The sequence below is a fragment of the Palaemon carinicauda genome, chromosome 19, assembly GCF_036898095.1.
Source record: "Palaemon carinicauda isolate YSFRI2023 chromosome 19, ASM3689809v2, whole genome shotgun sequence".
NCBI classification, from domain to species: Eukaryota; Metazoa; Arthropoda; class Malacostraca; order Decapoda; family Palaemonidae; genus Palaemon; species Palaemon carinicauda.
The window spans coordinates 128,460,613-128,486,450 of NC_090743.1; the positions used below are offsets into that span (position 1 = coordinate 128,460,613).

The window sequence follows — 25,838 nt, forward strand, 5'->3', positions numbered from 1 at the left end:
AATACCCAAGAAATAACAAAAAAACTTTCACTTTAATATTTCATCTTAGTTCATTCTGTTTAATGAAAAAAGAAAGAAACAGCTTAAAAACAAATAACACAAGGAAGCAACAGTTAAATTTGCAGTACGATACACACACTTAGAAATAAAATGATTTATAAAATACGGCACTGTTTGTTTTGCTTGAATATCCTCTCAATTTTAAGAACAAAGTGAGGAAAAAAAAAAGATATATAAAGCAGGCTGCAGGCACATGACTTTTTTGCACTCTTAAGCTAAACCCTTTTTGACCTATGATCTCATTACAAGTTAAAATCCTTCTAATCAGGGACTCGATATAGCCGTGACACCTGAAGTTCATTGCGATTTGAGAACTAATATTGTTATAACATCTAATTCCCCAACATAACCATAGCCTCTGTGCCATGGTCTTTCACTGTCTTGGGTTAGAGTTCTCTTGCTTGAGGGTACACTCGGGCACACTATTCTATCTTATTTCTCTTTCTTTTGTTTTTTAAAGTTTTTATAGTTTATATATAATAGATTTATTTTAATGTTACTGTTCTTAAAAAGCTTTATTTTAATTGTTAATTACTTCTCATGTAATTTCCTTTCCTCACTGGGCTATTATATCTGATGGAGCCCTCAGGCTTATAGCATTCTACTTTTCCAACTAGGGTTGTAGCTTAGCAAGTAGTAGTAATAATAATAATAATAATAATAATAATATAAAATTATCATTTATATAGAATAAGGAACAGGTGATCAGATAAATTCTTTGATATCAAATTCATGAGTTATTTATCACCAGGTGAAAATTACTCGTAAAATATAAAATAGATATTAAAGTACGGTAAAGTATAGCAATTCATTAAAGACAAAACTAATGGACCATTCAACTTGGATCTCATAATTTAGAATTATAATGAACAACAAGGTTAAAGAGATGCAATATCATCTTTATTCATTATTCATAACTTTTAACCAGCATAATTAAATACTGAATTCATCTTGTGTATCAGGGTGTTTAGGAATTTATATATTATATTAATGAATGTGTTTATAGATAGGAATTTATTTAAAAGCCTATCAAATTTCTTATTTTGCTGAAAACCCTGGATAACAGCCAAATATAGTCTATTTGAAAATATGTTTATCAAAGAAAGGGATATTATTTGGAAAAGCAAGAAACCAAGAGCTATGTATGTTATCAAAGGCAGCCTTTAAAAGATACCCACACTTTTCAGCAGATTGGCAACACGATGACCGCCAAAAATGATCAGCCAGTCTCGAAATGAACGCCTCATTGTTTGAAATATCTCAACAAGTTTAGAAAACATTTGGTTCATAACACTTTCAAGTATAATGACAAAAGCACTGCTAGATCACAACCAGTTCACAACAGACACCTTCCCTTTTCATATACATTACAATGTGTATCTGAACAACAACACTAATGGTATGTGTGTAGACCCCTTGTACCCTAATACTTTTTACAACAATTGTCACAAGGAAACTGAGTCAAATCTTCAACATATCTCCACATGTGGCTGGTGCCTAAGTTGCCATTCTAGTGATTTCAATTTTGCACCTAAATGTTAATCTACTAAAAGAATATTGTATATGGATCTTAAACACTTTATACAGCACATATATAAAAGCAGAGAAACTAAATTCTTGAAAATTTTTGCATACATCATATCATATATGTATATATACTTTTTTATACTCATTCAGATAAAGGTAATAACACCTTCAATTGACAGATGAGTTTCAAAATTATGAATGTCACTATGACAATGTTTTAAATTCTCAATCTAAAACACATTCATATAGTAATGATATGCCTAATTACTTAATATTTAGTTGCAATTATGACATAAATAAACAAACTAGCAACTTTGCCCAGCTTGTCACACTGATACACAGGGCCCCTCAGCAAAACCTGTTTATGCTCCTGGTCCCTTTGGTGTCAAATTACTTTTGCCTGTGTGCTAAGCAAAAGGTAAATGTATTTCATATCTTTATTTTTTATATATACATTCTCGATAGAGTACTGTATTATATAATCCCATTTTTATTTTAGAACAGTAGTTCAAATATTTTGATGTATCTAAATTTGAGAGCATTTTATCATACTTTGAATCTACAGTAATGATTTTCATTAAGTTCTATTTTTATATTAAGCTGCTTCTTATCAGATAACAGTGTAATGCCATTTAAAATTTTCACTTTCTTCTTGACAAAAATTTACTCTTATCAATTTATTCAAGATAAGATGAGTGGCTGGTACAGGCAAATACCATTTTAATTACTTTAGCTAAATATCATTTTAATTACTTTTGCTATAATTACTTTTGCTACTATGAAAGTATTCTGACTAAATTTCTCAAATTGATCTAACATACTCTGAACAGCAATTTCTGATAAGTTCTGCATCACAGGCTTGGCATTTATTATGAAAAACTACTGGCTTCTCACCACTTCATGCAGTCAAAAATAAAATATGGATCAATCTAGTCTAAAAAGATTCTAAAAAAAAGAACTCTATTGCACTCTCTGTCACAGGGTCAGCTGAAGAGGAAACCAAGGTAAGAGAGCATCATGCAGAGAGACAGGGTGGCAGGCAGCAGAGGTGGAGGAAAAATGTAAATTTGAGGAAATGTGGAATTTGCAATCCAGTCCAGGTTCGGAATCACAGCAGGGGAGTGAGGGTGGGATGGGGGGCTGGACCCCCCAAGGAAGGGATATTGCAAGGCTACAAAATTTTGGAGTTCTAGACATCCCAGTGGATCTTGCAGGGTATGAGGAAATGGTGATAGGGTGTGCACGCTAGAAAAGGTGGAAGAGGGAGTGTCACTTTGGGCTACGTCATAAATTAGCTTCATGCTATGCCCGATTATCTCTAGCGCTTGTTTGGGTGTCAGGGAAGATCTAGAAGGACGAAGGGACATAGGCATGAGTGGACGGAATGCTGGCGGGTAGCCTCACCTGTTCGGTGGTGGGCGTATTGGCAGTAGGTGAATAAGCAGGGCTGTCGTAAGGGGACACTGGCTGCGTGGGGACTTGGGCTGCCAAATGTTCGCTGATTGAGCCTCTCCCTCCCACACACCACCAGCCTTGATATAAGTGTGGGTCCGTCCGCCAGTCATATGTATATGCGCCTACTGGTGGATCATCCACAGGTGGGTCAATGGGGATAGTATCTAAAACAAGGCTGGTTGGCTTAAAGTCCCTTTCAATACGGATACTACACTCAGAAGAAGAAGATTTACAAGTAGGAACGATACCTAGAGAGTCATTTTGCACACATTCACTTGTCAGGTCATTAGGTGGCATTTTGATTACAACATTTCCAGTTTCAGACTCACTCACAGGAACTTCAGGCTCTTGAGCATTTTCATTCACAGTCACACTTGGTAGCGGGTCGACCTTTACCGAATCACAATAATATATAAAAGTTGACTTACTCTGTAGGTCAATTTGGGCAGATTCACAAAAATTTATTATTTTTGATTCAATGAGAGACTCTGTTTTACTTAAACCTTCATATTTTTCTGTTTGAAAGGAATCAGACTGAGGGGCTGTTTCGGATGTGGTTCTGGATTTCTGAGCCTCCTCTTGGGGGGAATTATCTACAGTAGGAACATCTGAGGGTGGAGTGTCCATCAATGGCACATCTGATGGTGGGGTGTCTAATTTAGTTTCACCTGACCTACTAGTTTGAACACAAGGAATTGTGGTACAACCTTTAAACTGAAGAAATCTTCGACTTGCTGTACTACTTGGACTACTACTACTTGTACTATTTTCCTGATCACTTATATATCCATCACCCTCTGTTTCTGGAGGTGGCGTTTGGGTCCTCTGAGCACGCACGTGCCAGTGTTCGAGTGCAGCACGTGCATAATAATAATACGGATTGACTAAAGAATCTGGATCTTCCGGCTCTGATATGGGGGATTCTGGTACAAATCTAACAGGTTCTGGATACAGTTCATGGATAGGGGTTGAAGTCTCGGGTATTGGAGGACCGACAGGAAAGCTGACTCTTGGATTTGGTGGATGATGTTTTCCTGTGTGTTCAGTCCCATGATGCTGTTGAAGTTGCTGCGGTGATTGTTGCTGCGGCGGTTGTTGCGGGCTGCCTTCGCTGAGGGGCGTGCTGGCCTGGGGAGGTAACATGAATGTTGCAGCAACTGCGTGGGGGGAGTGGTGGTGAATCCTAGAGGGGTTCAATGGGGTAGAGGTGGTGGTAGTAGTGGTGTAGGTGGTAGTGGGAATGATGGGTGAAGTAGTGGTAGTTGTGATTGTACTGGTAGAGGCCTGAGTAACAGTGAAGCACCCATATAAAGAGGTACCAAAAGAATGAAAAGATGAAGAATACATAGCGGAAGAGGAGAATGAAGAGGAAGAAGCAATAAGAGCAACTGCAGGAAGGTCAGCAAGTAGTATGTCCCTAGACGGAGCAGGAGGTTCACTCTGGCTGACTCTATAACTGGGGGAATCACTGGAAGGATTGCCTGGCCTAACAGGATCACTATCACTCATAAGACTTGGACTTTCACTCCCCGGGACATTAGACAGCACGTTATCTTTAACATGAACAGACTCATTTTCTGATGGTGTTTTGATACTGCTGGAATCCTTGAGGCCTGCAGAGCGAACTATTCCACATGGGTGCATCATGTCTGATTGTTGGGTATCAGTTTCCATGGTAGATGAAAGAGATACTGTAGATGGTGTAGTAGGGGATATCCTGCTTACCTGGATAAGTTCTGGTGTAGGTGTTCGTGCAGGAGTGACGGAGTGTGGAGCGTGGGTTCCGAGGCGGCTTACGTCGCGAGATGGAGGGCCTGAGTTTGCTGGGGTCTGTAATTGCACATGCATTGAGAATGATTCACCAAATGATTATTTGTTAGTGTAAAAATTATGTAAGTAAAAAATATTAATAAGACAAGCCAATGAGGGAGGAGAAGACTAGAGAATACTTACCCATTGGACAAGGCTTTGAACTACAAAAGTCACTGGATTTCCTGTCTTTTTAATAACCTCGACTGCTTTTTCATGGGTGGCCCCACGAAGATCAGTCCCTTCCACTTCCAGGATGCGATCACCAGTCTGAAGAAGAGGCAGAGTGTGAAAATAATAATTTGACAACATAAGGATTCAACTGATGCTAAGGGCCAGTAGGTGAAAATAATTATTTCAAAATCAAATACACAATACTAACCTTAAGATGTCCTCCTTTACCAGCTGGAGAATCAGGCAAAACATTCTTGATGAAAATTCCTGTCACGGAGGATCCAGACCAGCTGAGATCAACCTTGCCCCCAACAATGGAGATGCCAAGAGAGTTCTTGTCATCTCGCCGTACCTGTCACAGATGAATCATTTCCTTTTTATTGATGATATTCAATCATAATGGATATATTCAACAAGAGGAAAAGTGAAAAGAAAGATCATTAAATAACAGTAATCTATATAAAAGAACAATGTATAATAATACATTATTTATAAAAATGTTTAGAAAGGAGAAATATATAGGAAGATGAAAATGTGTACTTGCATAACAAGTGAAGAACTAAACTTGAACCTATGGCTAAAAAGAGTAAAACTAAATTGGATGTCATAAGAGGATGTTCAAAATTATCCAAATAATTACAAATTAGTATACTATGAATTCCAAGTAAAGACTTTACGCAGAGGAGTGGTACAAACAAATACTGAAACCATTCCTTTACTGAAATAGAAATGCACTGCAATACTGTATATTGAAAAGGATTAAGCTATATGATATATAGCTTTTGTAAATAGCTCATTCAAACAATTCCACTTCAATGTCAATTGGTTTAACAAGATCAATGAATGCCATTTCTAGACCTTAATTCATATAACATACAATTTAGCACAAGGTCGACTGCAAATGAAGTGAAGAAATTTATGATGAGTTCGATATCATCATTTTGATAATTTGGTTTAAAGAAAAAGAAAATATATTTTTCATGAGGCTTCTTCCTCAGAGGATTTTGTTCTCGAGGTGAAAATGGGATGATGGTAGAGTTGAACAAGTTGGACGGCTGGGAAAGATGAGACCAAAGGAAAAGTGAGGGAAATGAATGACAAATAGGAAACTAACTTAACCCAATTTACAATGGGCCACTCTAGATCTACATAAACTATTCCTTAAACCCAAATGAAATACATGGAACCCGCAAAACATAATTCACTTGAATGATACTGTAGAAATCCAAAATCAAAATTGTTTTCCTTAGTTGTTAGCTACACAATAATAATCATGTAGAATTGAAAAAAAAAAACATCATGCAATATCTAATACTTAATTCTATGATCAAATATAAAATATTACACTAAAACAATGGGCATTGCTCACCTCAACAGTACGCTCAGGTCCCCAATGTTTTCCATCCAGCATGGGGCTAGAGTTTGATGAGCGACCTTCAGAAGGTGCAGCTGTAATACCCTGTTTACAAATAAAAAAAAATCAATTTAAAAAAAGTAAAAACTCATAACTGCATAAACCAAAATACCTGACCAAGAGTGAAAAATTCTTTACAGTTCTACACAAACTTGCATTTTTATATTTAAAATCACAAACATCAGTATGACAAAATGATGGCCCATCTCATATTTTCATAATATATCTTTTTAGTAATACCCTGGACTCAAGTTTCCCAAGATATATCTGGGTTATGCACCTACTATATGTTAAAGCATGAGTTTAAGAACACAAACTAGATCAGAATCAGCATGTGTACATTACATTCTAAAAATATTTCTTTAAGAAACATAAGCCCCTCTGTTTTGAGAATCACAGCTACCAAAAATATAGTTTTTGATCTTCAGCAAATAAATTATCAAATATTAAAATTTTATTTAATTTATGGCGTATTAAACACGAGTAAGCCTAACACATCTAAAATTTCCAAATTAAATGCACGAGCACAGAAGAAAAACTGGAATTCTAATAAAAGAATCACTTACCTACAGAGAAACTTCCAAGAATACATCAATAGAAATCTATGAATAAAAAAGTCTCATATGGATACATCTAATAACTGGAACTGAATCTCAGAATGCAAAAAGTCTATGGAATTACAATAATGAACACTGGTTCAATGACATAATAAACATGCAATTTTTCATGCAAGAACATTGTCCAATGATATATCACTAAAAAGTGGGTTAAAAAAGTTTCACATCAGAGAATAGAGTGAACTTCTAATACAGCTATTGAATATACTGTAGTACTGTACCTAAGCTTGAGTATGCATATTCAGTTATTTTCATTTTCATGGTATTTCAGAAAATATTTCCATAGTAATCACATTCCATCCCCTTTGAATACTGTACCTCAATGACCTATCTTGAAAGTGATAAACAGAAAAGAGGATATTCAATTTTCCATCTTATAAAATTTTATGAATCTCTTTGTTTTAACTTGTAAACGAACTTACAGATCGTGGAAGAAGGGTAAAAGGGGGAGGTAGTTACACAGATGTTCAAAAATAGAACGTTGTTTATCAAAGTACAGTATTAAGTTAGTAACTAAAGCATAAGTTAAAGATAACACAGTTCTCAATAACTAAAAAACCTCTTATCCTCTTTTGACTCAAATTGAAATCATTGGCCCGAGACTAAATCCAGCTAACAATTAGTGTACAATACACAAATAAACAGAAATAAGCATAACATATATTACTGTACAGTACAGTACTTTGAAATAAAATCATTAGAATGATACTCTCTTTCTCTGCTGAAAGCTAGGACAGCTCTGAGAGGAAGTCATAACACTTACAAAAATGATCAAACTGGCATGAAGAACACGACATGAAATCAAATAATTCATCATGAAAAACTAAAATGTTGAAGGCCAAGCCTAAAAGACTTATATTGTACTTTACGACTATCAGAGCAAGTTCATCTATACTTAAGCACTGTCCTCAGCAACCAACCATCCAGTAAAGCAGTTCCTAGCACATTTTTACAATTCCTTTTCTACGATGCAAACTTCAAGTTTATTCTGGTTTTTTTTTTACTTTGAAATGCAGCACTTTCATAATCTGTTAAGAACTGAAAGGAAACTCATCTTTCTAACTCATGAATCAAAAGCAATCTATTTACAGTGTATCCTATATACAGTATATGAACATTATAAAATTCTACTTTACATATAAAAAAATAACTTTCCAAAAAAAATGCCTTTGCAGTGGAATGACCATCCCCTGTTTTGGATTTTAATAAACTTAAAAATTTATCTTAGTGATCTGGATAAACATTTTTTAAATAACTTATCAAGTTCAACAAGCATGCATAGTAAGTCCTCGTGCTATGGCAGTCTCATCTTGCGATGTTTCACGGATATGACTCATCTCTTATAAGCTATTAAGAAAATGTGTTTCGACCTCCAATTCGAGCATCATTGTTATAAATGGCTGGACCAGTTAGGGTACGTAAAGCGGATCAATATATATTGCATAGGTGGTGGAAGACAACGGAGTAACAGTGCCTGAGTGAGGAAAAGTGCGTATGAACATCCCTCAGATGTTTGGACTTGACAGCGCTTCTGTGATTGTGCGTACACTGTTCTAAATTGTCTTTTCCCTGTGCTTTTTGGGTAATTTTTCCCATAACTTTTTGCTCTTCTTCATGACTCCCAAGTGTAAGGCAGACGATGATACAAGTGTATCATATAAAAGGAAACCCATCACCATGAAAATGAGGTTAAGAGATAATGAACTGGGCAGAAAATGGAGAAACGCCAACAAACATCGAAACAATTATCAAGGTTAAAGATTGCATCCTTGATCATGGGATGAAATCTGCTCCTAAGAAATTAACAGTTATTATGAAGCAACATAATGGTCTAATTACTCGGCTGTAGAGATTGTTAGTTCTTTGATTGGAAGAACAGTTAATAGCACATCCAAGTGGGCCTTACGGTAATTCAGGTGAAAAGGAAAAGATTGTTTGACACATTGATAAGAAAAGAAGGAAGAGAGTGAAGCTGAAGAGTTTGGGAGCAGTACAAGCTGGTTTATGGTGTTTAATGAGTGTGCAAATTATCATCACAACAAAATTCAAAATGAAGCTGCTAATAGTGATGAGAAAACAGCCAATGGGTATCCTAATGTGTTGGCTGAGATCATTAAAGGAGAAGGTTACCCTGCTAAACAGGCTTTTAATGTGGATGAGAAGACAGCACCAGGCCATAAATCTGGCAAGGGGTACGACTTTGCTTGTTGGGGCCAATAATGCTGGAGACTACAAGGTAAGTCCCTGTTGGTTTACCAGGTTGAGAATCCAAGGGCATCTAAAGGCATTTTATGTTTTTAAAGATTGCTTTACCCACTTTCTTGTGCCACCGTTGGAGCAGTATTGTACTTCAAAGGGTTTTCCCTTTAGTGTTGTTAATATTGGACAATGCCCCTGGTCACCTTGCAACCTTGGGTGACTTTTGTAGCCTATGGACTATGATGTTACTACCTCTTTCATGGCTTATTACCTTCATAGGACTTTTACTATGGTCTTTGAAGCAACTGAAAATAACTCGGACTTGTCTCTGAAGGACTTTGAAGTCATAGAACATCCTTTCAGCTGTGAATTAAAGTGAAGATGACAAACGTAAAGGCTGTGTGGAGAAAACTGTCCTCCCACTTTGTGAATTATATCCATGGCTTTGAGGAGACAACTAACTCTGTCACCGAGACAGTTATTCAATTGAGTAAAAAGCTTGATTTGAAGATGGATACTGATGATGTCATAAAGCTACTGACATGTCATGAATAAATGTTTTCTGCTGAAGACCTCATTTAATTTGAGAGGCAGACAATAGAATTAGAGGAAGACATAACTACCCCAAGAGCTCAAGAGATTTAAAACCAATACATGTCAGAAGATTTTATACTGATATAATCAGGGTTGGCTGCTGAGATATAATAAGATCTAACGATGGGTCATGGTTTTGCTGGTGTGTTACAAGCAGATCTTGGAAGAGAAAAAAAGAATGAATTGCCAAACTAGACAGGCAAGTAATTCAAGAAGGTATGGTCCTGTAACAGACACTGTGCCCTCAATATCAGCTGCTTCTTTACCTCCTGCAACTCTTAGTTACTTTTGACTTGCCTGCCCCAATATCTCCAACACCTGCAGGTTCATTAGACTTGCCTAACCAGTACCTTCAGCACCTTCCGTAGGTTCTCCAGACTCGCCTGCCCCAATATCTCCAGCCCTTTCTGCAGGTTATCCAGACTTGCCTACTTCAGTATCTGCAGCACCTTCTGTAGGACCTCCTGCCTCTCCAGCTTCCTCTTCCAATTAAACCTGTCTCCGCATCTCTTCTAGAGCGCAAGTCACCCACAGGAGCAAAGGTTGAGAGTATTTTTTCTTAATGTTTCATATCATTCAACTGTACATGTACATCCTCTATGATTTTTTCAGTCATAGTTGTATTTTCATCATAAAAAGTGATCATGACTCAACTATACAGCATTAGCACAGGGGCATTTGACTTGGGTGCTTATACACAGTAATGAATCTGTGTTCCAACAAACGTCAAAATTCAACTTACACGATAATGTAGGAATGGATCTGGGTCATATACACAGGACCTACTGTACTGGTAATTCTGCTTTGAAGTACTAAAGTACAAAACCAGAAGTGTTCTTTATATCTATTTGATTTCTTTCCATTTGAGCTTGTGCTTCTAAAGAACATATGGCTCTAATTGTAATCGTAGATAAAATCAATTTCCTATATGGGTTTCTTAGTCATGTTACAAAAATAAACAAATGTTGATTCACTTTTTATCTGCAAACAATATCCATAAAGTATTGACAGATCATTCTGTATGACTAAAGAGAAAATTATTTTCGTCATCTAACCTGCATAACTTTAAAGGAAAAACTAAAAAATTATGGTCAGCAGGAAATTCTATTTATGTTAAGCAGGGACTTCCCTACCCTTCATTAATTACTACCCAATGCAAATGAATAACTATAGCATTTATACTTGCTTTTTCAACTGCATTTTTAATGAAAAAATCTTAAGGTATAAGAGAAAAATCTTTGTGACCAACAATAAAAAATTAAGAATTCATGATTGCCTAAAAGAGAAAAGAAACAGTGAGCAAAGAAAAGTCACTGATACATAAAAAGTGTGTGAAACATTCACATAAAAAAATCAGCAACAAACAAAGAAGGGAGTACATATTGGACTGCCAAATGCACTTATTTAAATATAAAAGTACTAACCAATTTTACATACAATAAGAGTACATTCAAAACCAGGGACCAAGCAGCAAACCTTTCCATGGTGTCCCTGTTTAAACCAATTGTTACAACACGCACTACAGTCATACATGCGAACTAACGAGTGGTGCGATAGGATATGAATGAATGAATAAGCAAGGTGTCTGTCAACAGATTTCAACCCCAAAAAGGTTAAATACCTTGTACATAAAAAACCTTCCCAAACCTTAAAAAATGTACGAATATCATAAGCAGCGAGAGGAAAGTCTCTCTGGGATATATCCCTGAAAAGAACTAAAATAAAAGTTCAAGTGACCATGTTCAGAGTTCAATACTGAACAAATGTCTTTTGATTAAACAGTCAGGCATACAAGTTTGAAGGTTGTTCATAAATGGCAAAGGAAAGGAACAGTGACAATGCCTTAATAGGACAATACCCTAGAGAGTGACCATATATATATATATATATATATATATATATATATATATATATATATATATATATATATATATATATATATATATATATATATATATATATATATATATATATACACAGTATATATATATATACATATATATATATATATATATATATATATATATATATATATATATATATATACAGTATATATATATATATATATATATATATATATATATATATATATATATATATATTAGCCCCTAAGCTATCACTCCATTAAAACTGGACCAGGGAGTGCAAGGCAAATGACTGTTGTTGACTCAGAGGTTAGACCTGTAGGCTTCCCCATACCCATCAACCTTAGCTCACAAAGATGTTGAGGTTGCAGACACTTCACGAAACTATCAAGCTTGACAGTCTCAAACCCCAGTCAACAGACTGCGAGCCAGGAACATATAAAAAAGGATACTACAACCCAAGAACATGATAAGAGTACTAGGTACTGAAAATGGACAATTAGTGCGATTCCTGAAAGTATAATTCTCAAAGGCACCAATCTTAATTTCAAACTAACCTCTCAAGCCCCAAAGAAAATCATCTATAAAGAGCAAGTCTGTTCAAAAGAATTCTTACATATTTCCCTTATATCTTACATAAAAACCAGCTTAAGCATATGTTCAGTGCCTGGGAAATACAAATTAACTAAGTAACCTTTGCTTTAATGTATCAGAAGCAAACACCAATTTCTCTAGTGCACTCTCTACTAGCCTCAGTAAGCTTATGCTTCTAATAAACACTGAAGAAAAACAGTCAATAACCACAGAGTAAAGATTCCTTACATTAAAGTACGGATTAGCATTGCAAGACTATACAACTATTTTTACATACATCAGGTATGTTTTACAAATACTACTGTATATGTATATATATCTAAATATGGATTATTGTAAGGCGTAAAATATTCAGTGCCTACTTTTCATGACAATAAAACCACAGATAGAATTTACTAATAGCAGCCAAGAAATAACAAATCAGTTGTCCTTGAGCAACTCTTTTTTTGAAATTTAGTAATAAAATAAGGTGATTCTGGTTGTTTCTCATGTCTTAAACTTGTTTTGTTATATCTTATGCATGAGAAAAATACTAACGATCACATAATTTCATAGCATTTGGCCATAGGAATCAAGCCTAGGTCAACAGGTTAATGTTTTAACCAATTTTGTAATGAAAATTGCAATTTCTCAAAGAAGTCAATTTGGAAATTATACAATGCTAAACCAGAATTACTGTGCATCATAAAATCTTCAACAATACAGCTTAATTACTGAATGAATCTTATTCGTGTTAATGGAATCCAACTACTGTATTATAAAACAGTAAGTTTCTTGAATCATAATCATTAGTGAATTCCAATTTAATTTCATGAATTTAACATTGAAAAAAAATATTTCATAGAGCAGTAGCCATTCTAAAATGCAAGGATGTCACTAGTGGGTTTTGGGTTGTCCGTGAGGGATGCAATAGCGTTTAGTCAGCAATGAGGAGGCATCAATATCCGCTATCGGGGAAATATAGTCAATATATACCTGGTCATCCATTTTTCATATAAGAACGTCAATACAGTTAGTGAAGAAGAATACTAATGACAGTCTTAGAACAGGAACTCTGGGGAGACACAAACAAGTACTTAAAATAATCTTTCAAAGATATACTATAAGCTAAACAATATTTGCTAACTCCTTTAACAAACAATTACTGATGACCATCAGAAGGAATATAAACAATTCAGACGGCTACGTTGATTTTCATGGTACGTACGTACAAGGATAATTCAAAGAATGGAACTGAACATAAATTTTGAAATAGATACTATACACGAGGAAAGGAATACAGTAACGTAAACTAAAAAAGTATCCTAAAGATTAAAAGGAAAGTCTTTTATCAAATAGTATGCAACTATTCATAAATGTTTGGGTGGTAAGGTACACACTATGGCAGTAATTTGACTATATACTGCAGTTGTTCCATGACATAATAGCACAGCTAAATATTGTTTAGTAAAGTCCAAATTAAAAAGTATGGTGATAAATCTGCCAAGAATAAATCTTATGTAAAGTTAATTACTGAGAAATACATTACTGTATTAAGATTAACAGAATTTTTCCAACAATGCATTGTTAGCTGAATGGTTTTATTTCTGAGATGTGCTTCCAAGCTAATTATAGCATAATCTTAGTTTACATATGGGCTAATTACTAAAGACTATTGAAGCTACTGAACACTGGCAGAAAATACTAAGAGATTCTAACTTTGAATGTGGTCAAAGCACTAAATTTCTATTGACAATATTCATCATGAAAAGGATAAATCTTTCGGGATACCACGCAACAAATTAAAAAATTATGTTACATAATTTGCCCGTGCTAAGCGGTATATCTTAGCAATCCATGTTTGCCAACAGTTATACTTGTATAAGCGGATGAGCAACTTGGTAGAGTAATGAGAGCTTTGGGTGTGGAGGAAATGCCCCCCTAAATTTCGATGAAGTCACTTGAAGCAGGGTGACGGATCGGGTTTAAGGCGAAGGACAAACTGTCTCTTCAGTTTTTACTCCTGATGCCTGGCGGTTGATCTTACTAGAATTAGTATGGACCGGCAGAGGTCACTTGCCCTAGTTCGATAGGTACTGCGCATCACAAGGAACTGGCTATCTTTTGATGTATCTAGCCAATGAATCCTCTCAAGGCCCTTTGCGTCTATAGGCGTAGGAGGAGAGGATGATGATGATCTTTCAGCACTGGAGATCTTTGGAATGATGATATTACTATTCTATGCCAAAAGCACTTAGATGTAGCTCCTTTTATAAACACTATGTATCTATGGATTTATAAATCCTAAATTCTTAGTTTTGGAGTTTTTAATGGGGAAAACCATCACATAAATATCCTTTAAAACTATCAGTAATGGTTTCTTCTGGGAGAAGGGAACTCTAAAATCAAACCATTATTCTCTAGTCTTGGATAGAGCCATAGCCTCTGTACTATGGTCTTCTACTGTCTTGGGTTAGAGTTCTCTTGATTGACTGTGCACTCAGACACAGTATTCTACCTGCTTCCTAATTTTCTTTCCGTACTGACCTAATTTTCCTGCTGGAGCCCTTGTGCTTATGGTACCCTGCTTTTCCATCTAGGGTTGTAGCTTACTACTGTAATAATAATAATAATATCCAAGCAGTCAAGCAGTTACTGAGAAACTTGCAAGTAGTTAGTAAATGTGAAAACCTTGAAACCTCTTAAACATCTTATTCTACAAACATTCAAGATAAAACTGAAGAATCAATTAATTAATTGGTATAATATTACTAAGGGGTAGAAAATTCTAGCAGTTCAAGAATCCAAAGGTCAACTGCTGAAATGAACCTGAATGTTGTGTACATGGTACTCAATAAGAGTCCTTTATAGAAAACCACAGCATGAGGAGTTGACAACTTGAAGGAATGAGAGAAAGTTAAAGAATGAGTCAACTGTAGTGTTAATGCAGAACCAACAGCATGTTTGATTTTTTATGACAATGAGGATAGAATACCGAAATCTGATTATTTATAGACTCAAAAGGTTCAATAAAAAAATTTCCCCAAGAATTCATAAACCTGCTTATTGGTCAAACTGCAATAAACAGATTCTCACACACACATCTAGATTGCTTGGTGCTCATCCAAGGGCAGGGTCTTTTAGACCAGGAGTCATAGCCCCCAACATAGAATCTAAGAGGGAAAAACTTCAACAACTACATAGCATAAAAGAAAAACCTAAACCTGTGCCGTTCTACATGCAGATATAATTAATTTTTTGAGAAATTACGTTTGAAACCTAAAAAAAGAGAGGGCATAGGAATGCGACATGAATACAGACCACCCTCATAAAAAAAAATTCGAAATATAGCAACAAAAATTAACTTGACGGTACTCGGAGAGATCAAGCTTCTGCCTACATAAACCACTCTGGACTGATAAAACTGATCTTTTAGCACTGCAATCTGTGGCTTTAGGAGAATCTCCACACCAAGTTCAAGGCATTTGGAATTGAGGTGTGCATTACTGATCAGGCAAGAATTTTACTTTGGCTGAGAAGTATCTGATTCTTTCTTATTCATTAAGTGTTCCTGAAATTCTCTTCATCAGTGACCTTTTATTTAAGCTTTTGTCTAAGATTCAACTCCACACCTCCTCCACTAGGGGAAGGGTTGTCTTTGTGAACTGTAGGCCCTAAAAATATGAAAGCTTGATCCATACCAATCATCAAAAGCTAACGAGCTCACTAACTCTTACTCATATGCAGGTAATTGGCCCCAGCTCAGATTGCAGGAAAATTCTCTCATCAAGTAAAATACTGCTTTTGATGTATGCTGTGTGATGTGTTATCCAGATATATCCTCAGTGCACATATATCACCTAAAGATTGTGAGAGTCGAGCAACAACAAAACGACAGAGCTTCATCATCCCTGAGGCATCTAAAGTAGTTAATCCAGGTTCCTTGAAAATTAATACTGACAACCCCTGAGACTCACAATATGAATGAATGCCAACACCCTTTCACAATCCCATCACTGTTATTTGTGGATACTGTACCTACTTTACTTGAAATCTTTAATCAAAACCTCAATTTACAACAGACTACCTTTGAAATCAGATATACACGACCATGACCAATGCGATAAACATGCATAAAAAACTCAAAATGCATGCCAGTATTTCACTGCTCAGTATCCTGGTACTCTACACCACTGCAAAAGTTAATGTTTATCCAGAACTACCTATGAATTTCGAGATATGCCCCACTGACATTCCTCGCTAATGAAGTCAATCCAAGGCACAAGCAGCATTCAAGTCTTTACACAAATAACAATTCAGTGTCGATATACTTGTACATACTAGGAATTGTGCATGTAATATACAGTGCTAAACTATTGCAAATATTAATGGAGTTATCGTGATATTTTCTGATTTACCTACCTAACAAATCCAACCATTCTTCAAGAGTTGCATCTACTGTGCAATACTTAGAGAAAATTCTTGAAAAGCAACAGCAATATCATAATAAGACAACATCCACTTTTATAACAACAAAACACTTTCCTAATGCTACTCTTGGCATGCAAAAAGCAAATACGCTCATGTACACACATTTTCCCACTGTTGATTCTAGAAAGGATTATTAATCAATAATTATATTAGTATAGATGATGATTTAAGAGTTACAAAATTTTCTCTATGAAAACTGTAACTTCAAAATGTGTTTTCTGCATTGTCTATCTATCCTTGATAATTACTTGTGAAAAAATTTCTCATAATTCAATATTAACAACTGAAATGATACATCAACAGGAAATTTACTGAGATGCATCACTAGGGCCACCCAACTTTAAAAATTTTGAGACATAATGAATTAGCAGCCTAAGTTCTACAACAGCCAAAGAAGCGCTATAGAGAAATTCTACCAGAACTACAGTAAAGGATTTCCAGAAAAACCTTACTACCTGTGTGACTGTCATATTTGATTTAGTAGAGGTAGAAAGAGAAGAAACGGTGACTGATACGGTAGTTGTTGCGGTAACGACAGATGTTACGGCAGCTCTGTCGGTTGTAGTTGTAGTAGTTACAGATGGTGCGTGATTACTTTCTAAGGGTAAGTTTGCATTAGAAACTAAAGCTGTTTGTCTGTATGTCTCACTAACAGGGGAAGAATCTGTTACACTTTCAAACCCTCTCGGAGGAGGGTGCGCACTAACAAATTCGTCTTCACTCGAAGTCAAACGACCGGGTAAGTATAGAGGTTTACTTTCACTCTTGCTAGCTAAAGAAGTGTCTTCAAGGACTAAGTTATCACCACTACTAGGTCTAGGTTTGGTAGGCTGATTAAGTTCTACTCGTTCGGGTGGGATCAAATGCTCCTGAGCTAGGTAAACAGAGTCAGGGATGATCTCACTGTACTGCCTTTCAAAATGGGGAGTAATTATCTTTGAAGTTTCATCAAAGGACCTAGAATGTGCTATAGAACGTCTCTGAACAACACTTTCAACATCTGTAATATGAGCTACCACCAATCTCGCACTAGGTGGATTTAAATCGTCAGATAGAACGTCACTCACGGAATGTCGATCAGAATCACATTCGACAAACAGAGAACTACTTCTTTCAGCACTAGAGTCTGAAGATTCACTGTGTTCACTTTTACCTTTGGACTCGGCAAACCTAACTAACCTCAGAGATGATTGCCGCTGAAGGTTCGAAGAAGCACCGCTAGAAAGTTCTAAATTATCTTGAGTTTGATTAACACTCTCTTCTACACCATGTAAATTATTCCCTACACGATTATTTGGTAAATATTGGTTAGTAAAACAAGGCTCATGAGTTCCGGTTAATATATGAAGATTAGTAATATTTTCAGGATTAGTATATGAAAAATTACCACCCCCAGGAGGTCTACCAGATGAACTTACACCTTCAGCCTGAAGTACTCCAAGAACCTCGTGGTCTTCTGCCTCCGCTTCAAGTCCTACTTTAGAAGTGAAGTGTGCTGGTGCTTCTGATACGTTCTTGAAAGTAATGGTAAAAGGTCCCTCTTCACTATCGTCAACTAGCTTCCTCTCTGGATCCTCACTACCAATACGAACCGAAGATATGGATTCTTCGTGGTGTGATTCAGCAAGGGTATCACTTAGGGCATGCTTTATATTTATAACAGTCTGTCCAACACTCTCATTCTCTAAGTGCTGACCTTGCGGGAGGCTAGTTACTGACCCGAGTAAATCTTCTTGGCTCGGGTCACGTGACCTTATGTCTTTAGTGATAAAGGATGGTGCAGTTATAGATCGTGTTAAATCACCACTGTATCCAATACCACCCTCATCCTCTGAACTGTCTCCTCGAGGTACGTAAGGTGACCTGTAGGATACAAAAAAATTAAGAACAAGTTCACAATAACAAGAATGCTGTGTTGTATGAATCGACACAGAGTGGGTGCGATGCCAAATTTAAGATGAAATTATGTCAGAGGAATAATTATAAAGAATTTAACTGCTTCGTTATATCAGTGGGTTTATATACATGATTAAGAAAAAAAGAATTCACAAGAACATTATAATAAAGTAGTTTTCTGGAGAAACTAGCTAACATCTAAACATGCACCATGTCCAGTTCTTAAAAGCTCTGGAATCATGCAGAGTGAAACAATAAAGTACCATACACAATATATAAAATGTATTTGAAAATGTCAAGAGTGTTCTAAATTATTTGTTTAGAAGCACTGTTAGATTTTATTGCATTTTCAACAAAAACAAGTTTACATTATTTTCCTATCTCAGTTCATGAAAGAAGAACTAAAAGTTAGATTAAACTATAATCCCCAGTCTTGTACTGATCCACTACACACAGACACAAGCTAGTATATCAAATTACTCTCACAGAAAAAAAAAGACTAAATAAAATGCCTTTCAGCAAAAGAAAGCCATAGACAATACCTGCGTCAGCAACCTAGAGATTACAATCCCTACCTAATGCTGTATTTCAAATTCCTTATCTAATTCGTCACAGCTGTCACATTACAAAATATTTTTCACTTTCACTGACATCACCCTTGAGTATGAGGGCAACAATACTTAGGGCTGCACCTCTCATCCATTGGAAGTTATCAAATTTTTCATAGTATTTAGCATAATAATGTCACAACAAAGTCTCACGACAACAACCTTAAACGCTGGAAATCAAATACAGTACAGTACAAAGTGTAAAAGCCAATTGGTATCTAAAATTAAAGTTCATTGAAAGAATTTAAATATACCAGTAACATATTCCATATAATAAAATTCCTATGTTTAGCCTATCAACTTTTCTCCCTTATCTCTAATTTGAAAACAAGGTACAAAATAAAAAATAATCTCGCTCCATTTGTAACCTACGTAGCTATTGAACACTGGTCTTTCTCATTGACGTTACTCCCGCTGGGACTGGATAAGCATGCTCCTGAATATCACACATCTATATTACTAAAAAAATAAAGGCAAACACACAACTGAATAACGCAACTAACAAAAGGGTATCATTTTCTATCTACAATGCAAACGTTTCCATAACACGGTGATAATAACAAAGGTCAGGCTCATAAACATCTCATTGTAATGCAGTGACGAATATTTGTGTATCAGAGAGAACTGTATATTCAATTCTTAATTACATCTGCTTAGATGATTTGAGTGTAATGCAGAAACTTTGCCCTTTTAATTAAGAAAGGTTAGAGTACCTTTATCATTAATTATACTGCAGCATACTGCACCGCACAATACTGTAAGGAGTTTTTACTAGACTGGACATAGTATTTGTAAGTCACAAGATTTAGTGTGATAAACATAATCCAAATTACTTATTTTATGAAATGATACAGGTTTTGGCAAAATGACTCAACATTTTGTAGATCCTGAGGATCCCAGCAATATTCTTTTGACAGACAATGTTGTACTTCAAAATTTTTTATGACTGCAAGATCTACCTAAACCATGTGTACCTATCAGAATAACATCTCTCAATTCCATTTGTGACAATATTAAATGAAGTACTGTGTACAGTACAGTACTGCAGTGAAGTACATTTGACAAAAATAAAATCAATTAAAATTTTATTGGAAAAAATATAATCTTTGAACAAATTTAAATAATCCTTGAACAGAGGTTCATATTACAACTTCCAAGGAACTGAATGAATGAATTAGAGGAAGATTTAAAAGATATCTGGTAACAAAATTGAGCCAATTAGCCGAGAAGACGTAGATAAGGGGACGATATGTACGTAAACAATTTCCCATCAAGAAGTGTACACTTTAGTCACAGGAATAAGTAATGCAGATAGGCAAAAAGCAACAGTGTCCATGGTGCACATAGTGGATGACAATATCAGCAATAACAATCTCATGCAAACCAATGTCATCGGAAGCAACTTCTTTACATTGGAATCAGAGGGAGGTTATCTTGCAAACAAAAGAGAAAAATGATGAATATTTGCAAATGACAACTTATCTCAAGTTTAATGGTGCTTTATTTATTGGCATAGGAGTTTAACAAGTTCCCCTGACAACCATTGTGATTGTTATGAATCATTCAATTTGCAGTAACATGCACTTTCATCGTGTATGTATTGATGGTTCTTTCAGTCTTTCTCGTATCGTTAACCAATACAAAATATACTAAATTATATAAAGAAACAGTAGAGAAAAAAAAAATCTTTAAAATAATATTTTATGAAATATAGAAATTTTGCAATATTTTGCTGTATTAATAAAAGAATTGATTTCGGCTAATAATACAGAAAAACTTAACTTCAAAGTAAAAATCTTAATGGGACAATGGTTTGTTTTAAAACGATAAATGAAAGTACAGCATATGATATCCCCCGTATGCCAATGCAACATATAAATAAAAAAAAGAAAATAAAAAAATCTCAACTCCAACAATTAATAACAATAATATTGACATTTTTTCCTTTTGTGTAAAAAAAAAAGTACTGTATATAATATACTGTACCATACTTTGGAAAATGAATTGAAAAATATTTTTGACATAAGGGGCAACTAATAATGAAATGGTGACAGACTTCTATCAAAACAGAAGGTCTCCAGGATATGCCTAAAGTTATCTTTCAGTTCTGAGGATATAAGGAAATCTGATCATAACAAAATAGGGTTCTGAAAAAAGAACTATTGGGTTTTCTATTGGTTTAAATCCTTTTAAACCATTCTATTAGTTGTTGTAAGTTCCATCTAAAAGTGTTTGCACTTTGCCTAAATAGTAAGTCTTTCTCATGAGCAGAGTCATATATACGTTAGCCAAACAAGGGCATTTGATAACAAACGAAAAGTGATTCGCCACCATAGGAGGGGAATAATATTGTTATTACAGTACTGTATATGTAAATAGAAAGTAATGTATCTAGGGTCAATTTTTAAATCTTTTGAAGTACAACGGACCACATCTTGAACTAGTGAGGGATAAGTCCCCCTTTTAACAGATTGCCAATTACATTTAAACATTAATCCTTTGTCTATTTGTATGAAAAAAATATTTGTCTGGTCTGATGAGCTTATGGTTACAGTACATGCTACAATAAAATAGTAAATATTCATGAATATCAGAAGGGTTGAACTGTCAAGAATTTCCTGAGTGGACATCTTGTCTGAGCTCATAAATACAAAAAGGGATGTGAATGTTAGCGTATGAACATCCCAGAAAGGGGAAAAAAATAGGGTTGCCACTGCACGTGAACAGTAACTTCTTTACAAACAAGAGATGAGAATAAGAGGTTGGATTTTTCTGATATTAAATCTATATCCTACACTTCCTAATGACTAAGTTGTCAATCAAAAAGATGAGCTGTGCTACTCTAGAATATAGACACATTTAGTATTTGGAAAAACAAGCCTCATGTTTTATCTCCATTTGGAAACTACAGTACGAATATATAAATAAAACTGAAAACAGGTTTTGCTAAGATAAAATTTCCATCAGTTTCCACTAACTAGTTAGGAGAATTTTGCAATGTTTTAGGTGCATAATTAAGAGAATATCAAAAAATTAGTCAGTGTATAAGGATTTAAAAATACAGAACTTAATATCATATTCAATGCCTCAAACATAATGAACGGCCTATTGGGGGACCCAGGAAGGTTTAGGTATGGGAAGCATAACCAACCAAATTTAGTATTTCAAATCAGTAAGAAATTTTGAATCAGTAACCCCCAACAGTAACTAATAGTGGGAAAGTTATATTTACTTCTAAAAGATTGTAACTTTTGTTCCTTTCTGAAGAATGTTAAAGCCAATAAGTACTACCTGAGGGATTTGAAATAAACTTCTGCCGATGCAAACGAATAAGTTTTCAAATCTATCATGACAAACTTTCAAGAGTAATATGGGTAATTGAACCATGCCTATAGAGACACACTGGGCATTGCATAATACAGTACACATAATAGTGAAGTAGATGATGAATGCCCATATAAAAACACACACACATCCAAGTACAGATAAAAACAGAAAATAAGAACATGAAAATGAGGAGGAACAATAAGAAGAAGAAGAAGAAGCAGGTGGGAAGACGTAGGTCACACCAAGTAGTGGACAAGCAGCAGCAGCAGCAGCTGAGGCCGCGCAGAGCCGAGCGTAGGGTCGTGACAACTTACCGATAATACTTTGGGAAGATCCTGCATAAGCCACAGAATAAAAAAATAACCAGTGAGATCATAGGAGGGACCGGAGTGAAGAAGTGGCAGGGGGAATGATACAGTATTTATCAAAATAGGGGAAATGAAGACTATCAGTGGCATTTAAGTCAATCTTCTCTATTTTCCTAAATCCAAATCAGGCTAAGAAGAGATACTTCTTGGCAAGTATCATGGATGAAATGCTCAGCTCAATATTTCTACTAGGTCTTAATTTATGCAAAATGGGATAAAATACTGTTATTATAATTCCATTATTCAAATTACCTACAAGCATAAAATGATTTATCAATTTGGTAATAGTTCCAAAAATCCAAACAAAAACATATTGGAATATAAGAAGACAACAGTCTAAAGGTTATAAACATTCCTGACTTTATCTTTAACATAGGCTAGATATGGTTAACCCTAAAGAGCATATAATAAGCTCATTTAAACTTCCCTTACGCTTATACAAAAGTAAAAAAGTGGTGATAACTCATAAAGTTTGGTACTAAATAAGTGACGAGGAAAGTGTTTTTCATCCTACACCTATTCCAAATAATAATAGATGAAATAAGACCAGTAAAAATATGACCGAGATATTATCTATACTAAAAAAATAAATATGCCATATAAAAAAGGGGACCAAAATTAATTCAAATCATTAAGCACATGAAACATATCTATGAAAATGAAGAACCTTAGTAATGTGTTCCACAGAATAAAATTAATCATACCATAGTCTGTTTCATCCTAGCTGGCAACTGGAGCCGAACCACGGTTTGAAAGCTGGTTCGGCTCCATTTGCCAGCTAGGATGAAACAGACTTTAGTTCGATGACAAATAAAGATAAACATACAACGAACATAAATAACCCTGAAACCTCGTAACGAAAATATATAGGTAACACAAAAATTCAGTATATACAAACTAAATGGCAAAGACTTTCTGAAAGTGTTCTGTACATGGTGAGAGAATACATTCACCAACAAGGGTCAATTTTCACACTGTGAAAGAAGATTCATGAGCAAAAGGGGGAGTAACCAAGTGACATGGCAGTGTACTAAAATCGCATTGCTGGAAAAGTGCATATGAAAAGATCAGTCACTGAAACACTGAAGCACCATGCAGTGCCACTGCCTTGACTTGGCAAAAGTCATGAACACGTCATAATTCCAGTTGCATACAATCCTATTATTACCTCCAGAGAGAGGTTATATACACATCTTTCAGATTGCAATGCATGTTATAGATAATTGCATTCTTAAGTTTGAATATAATTTTGTACACTTTATATAGACACTATATAGCATGAGGATCATTTGGGGATATATTTTTAATAGAAATAAAAAGTTCCATTAAAATCATCATTACTGTATATTGTTTTGAAGTGAAACACCAACACAAACAACGTGTAAGATATCTGAGTACAGTATTATAGTCTGAGAAAAAAAAAAGACACCCACAGGAACTTCACTATAAAATAATAAGCAAAGAACTCACCAATGTAATAACCTCTTGTATCAAACCTACAGATATAGAGAAGTACAAACCTCTACTAAATTAGCTGATTTTAGATAGTGTTATAGTGCAAATTATCTACTGAAAATCATTGGTAAGAAAATCACAATTGAGAAATTATAATCTTTACATGGAAAACCCTATTTCCAGTTAGAGCTGAATGGAGAAATATCAACAAACCAAGCCTTCCGGAAGAAAAACGAAAGCAGCTAACCTGACTTGAGAACAATGGTACCATTAGCCACCTTTGATATTTAGCGTTGCTTCCAACATCAAAATTAAAATGACCATAATATGCGTAAATAAACTAACACACTGTACAGTACTGGGCTAAATATACAAGCAATTCACCAGTGAGTCAAAGGTACCTTGTCTTAAATAATTTACATCAATATTCTATTTGCAGTAATAACCACTCAACCAAGAGATTGATGCTTCAATATTGAATGAAAATCATTTCAACTTTTAAAATGATCAAATAAAACCAAAAAAATCTATCAATCAAACAGGAACATTTCAAAAACAAGCATTACATTGATTAAAAACTGAATTTTTACCATTAGAGCTCTATGTCACCGTAACAGCCTTCAAGCTTCTTCGATACTTATTGTCTTCAAAAACTCGAAAAAGTAAACTTTCATCTATAATAAGCAACCGCAGAAGTCTGTTGTAACTAAATTACTGTAAAAAAAAATTCTGCCTAAGAACTGAGAGCAAATCTTGTTGAGTCTTGTAACTAAATATAAGATTTTTTTACACTTCCCCTCTGTTAATGGAAAGTGTAATGAGTGTCTGTGAAAAGCCTGGATTTCTTATATCCAATAGCTTAGAAAGATTGACACTCGGTATCTCCGTTGGAATATCGAATGTTTTTAAAATGAAACCGCCACAACTAGGGCCACCTTTGGAAATAAACTATGAGAATGTACTGTGAGAGAACGTTTTTGAAAAATCATAAAAAATACAGTAGAAGGAACAATGATGTATCCTAAGGCTAGATAAATTGCAAAGCAACTAAACTATGAATGCCTTGAAACTCTATCAGAAAGATTAAAACAAGTAGTAGCAGAGGTAGCATCAGGATATCATCTAGACTAAAGCAGCCCAATTTATAGGAGTTACATGTCTTTAGCATACCAAAAAATACCTGTGAAAATATGAATTCACAATTCTTCCAATTTGCATAATACACAGTATAAATAACGAATGCACAATATCAACATACCACAATTGCAGAAATTTAAGCGATTCAGAGCAGCCATACTAAAAAGTGAAGTGCAAAAGAATGCTAATACATAGACCTGACATTTTGTTTGTGAAATAACTTCATAAATGAATCATGCATACCCTATGTTATAGAAGTTGCACACTGC

At 35.0% G+C, this 25,838-nt stretch overlaps 1 protein-coding gene across 1 annotated transcript in view; it reads right to left on the bottom strand.

Moving 5' to 3' along the window:
* Nucleotides 1–25,838, bottom strand: part of LOC137659326 (uncharacterized) — a 104,416-nt gene that overhangs the window by 25,279 nt on the left and 53,299 nt on the right. The window contains exons 7-12 of the mRNA XM_068394346.1: nucleotides 22,924–22,944; nucleotides 17,234–18,641; nucleotides 6,395–6,484; nucleotides 5,234–5,377; nucleotides 4,996–5,121; nucleotides 4,768–4,872 (exon numbers count right to left, since the gene is read on the bottom strand). Coding sequence (XP_068250447.1) covers nucleotides 4,768–4,872; nucleotides 4,996–5,121; nucleotides 5,234–5,377; nucleotides 6,395–6,484; nucleotides 17,234–18,641; nucleotides 22,924–22,944 — 1,894 coding nt within the window. The remainder of the gene's footprint in view (nucleotides 1–4,767; nucleotides 4,873–4,995; nucleotides 5,122–5,233; nucleotides 5,378–6,394; nucleotides 6,485–17,233; nucleotides 18,642–22,923; nucleotides 22,945–25,838) is intronic.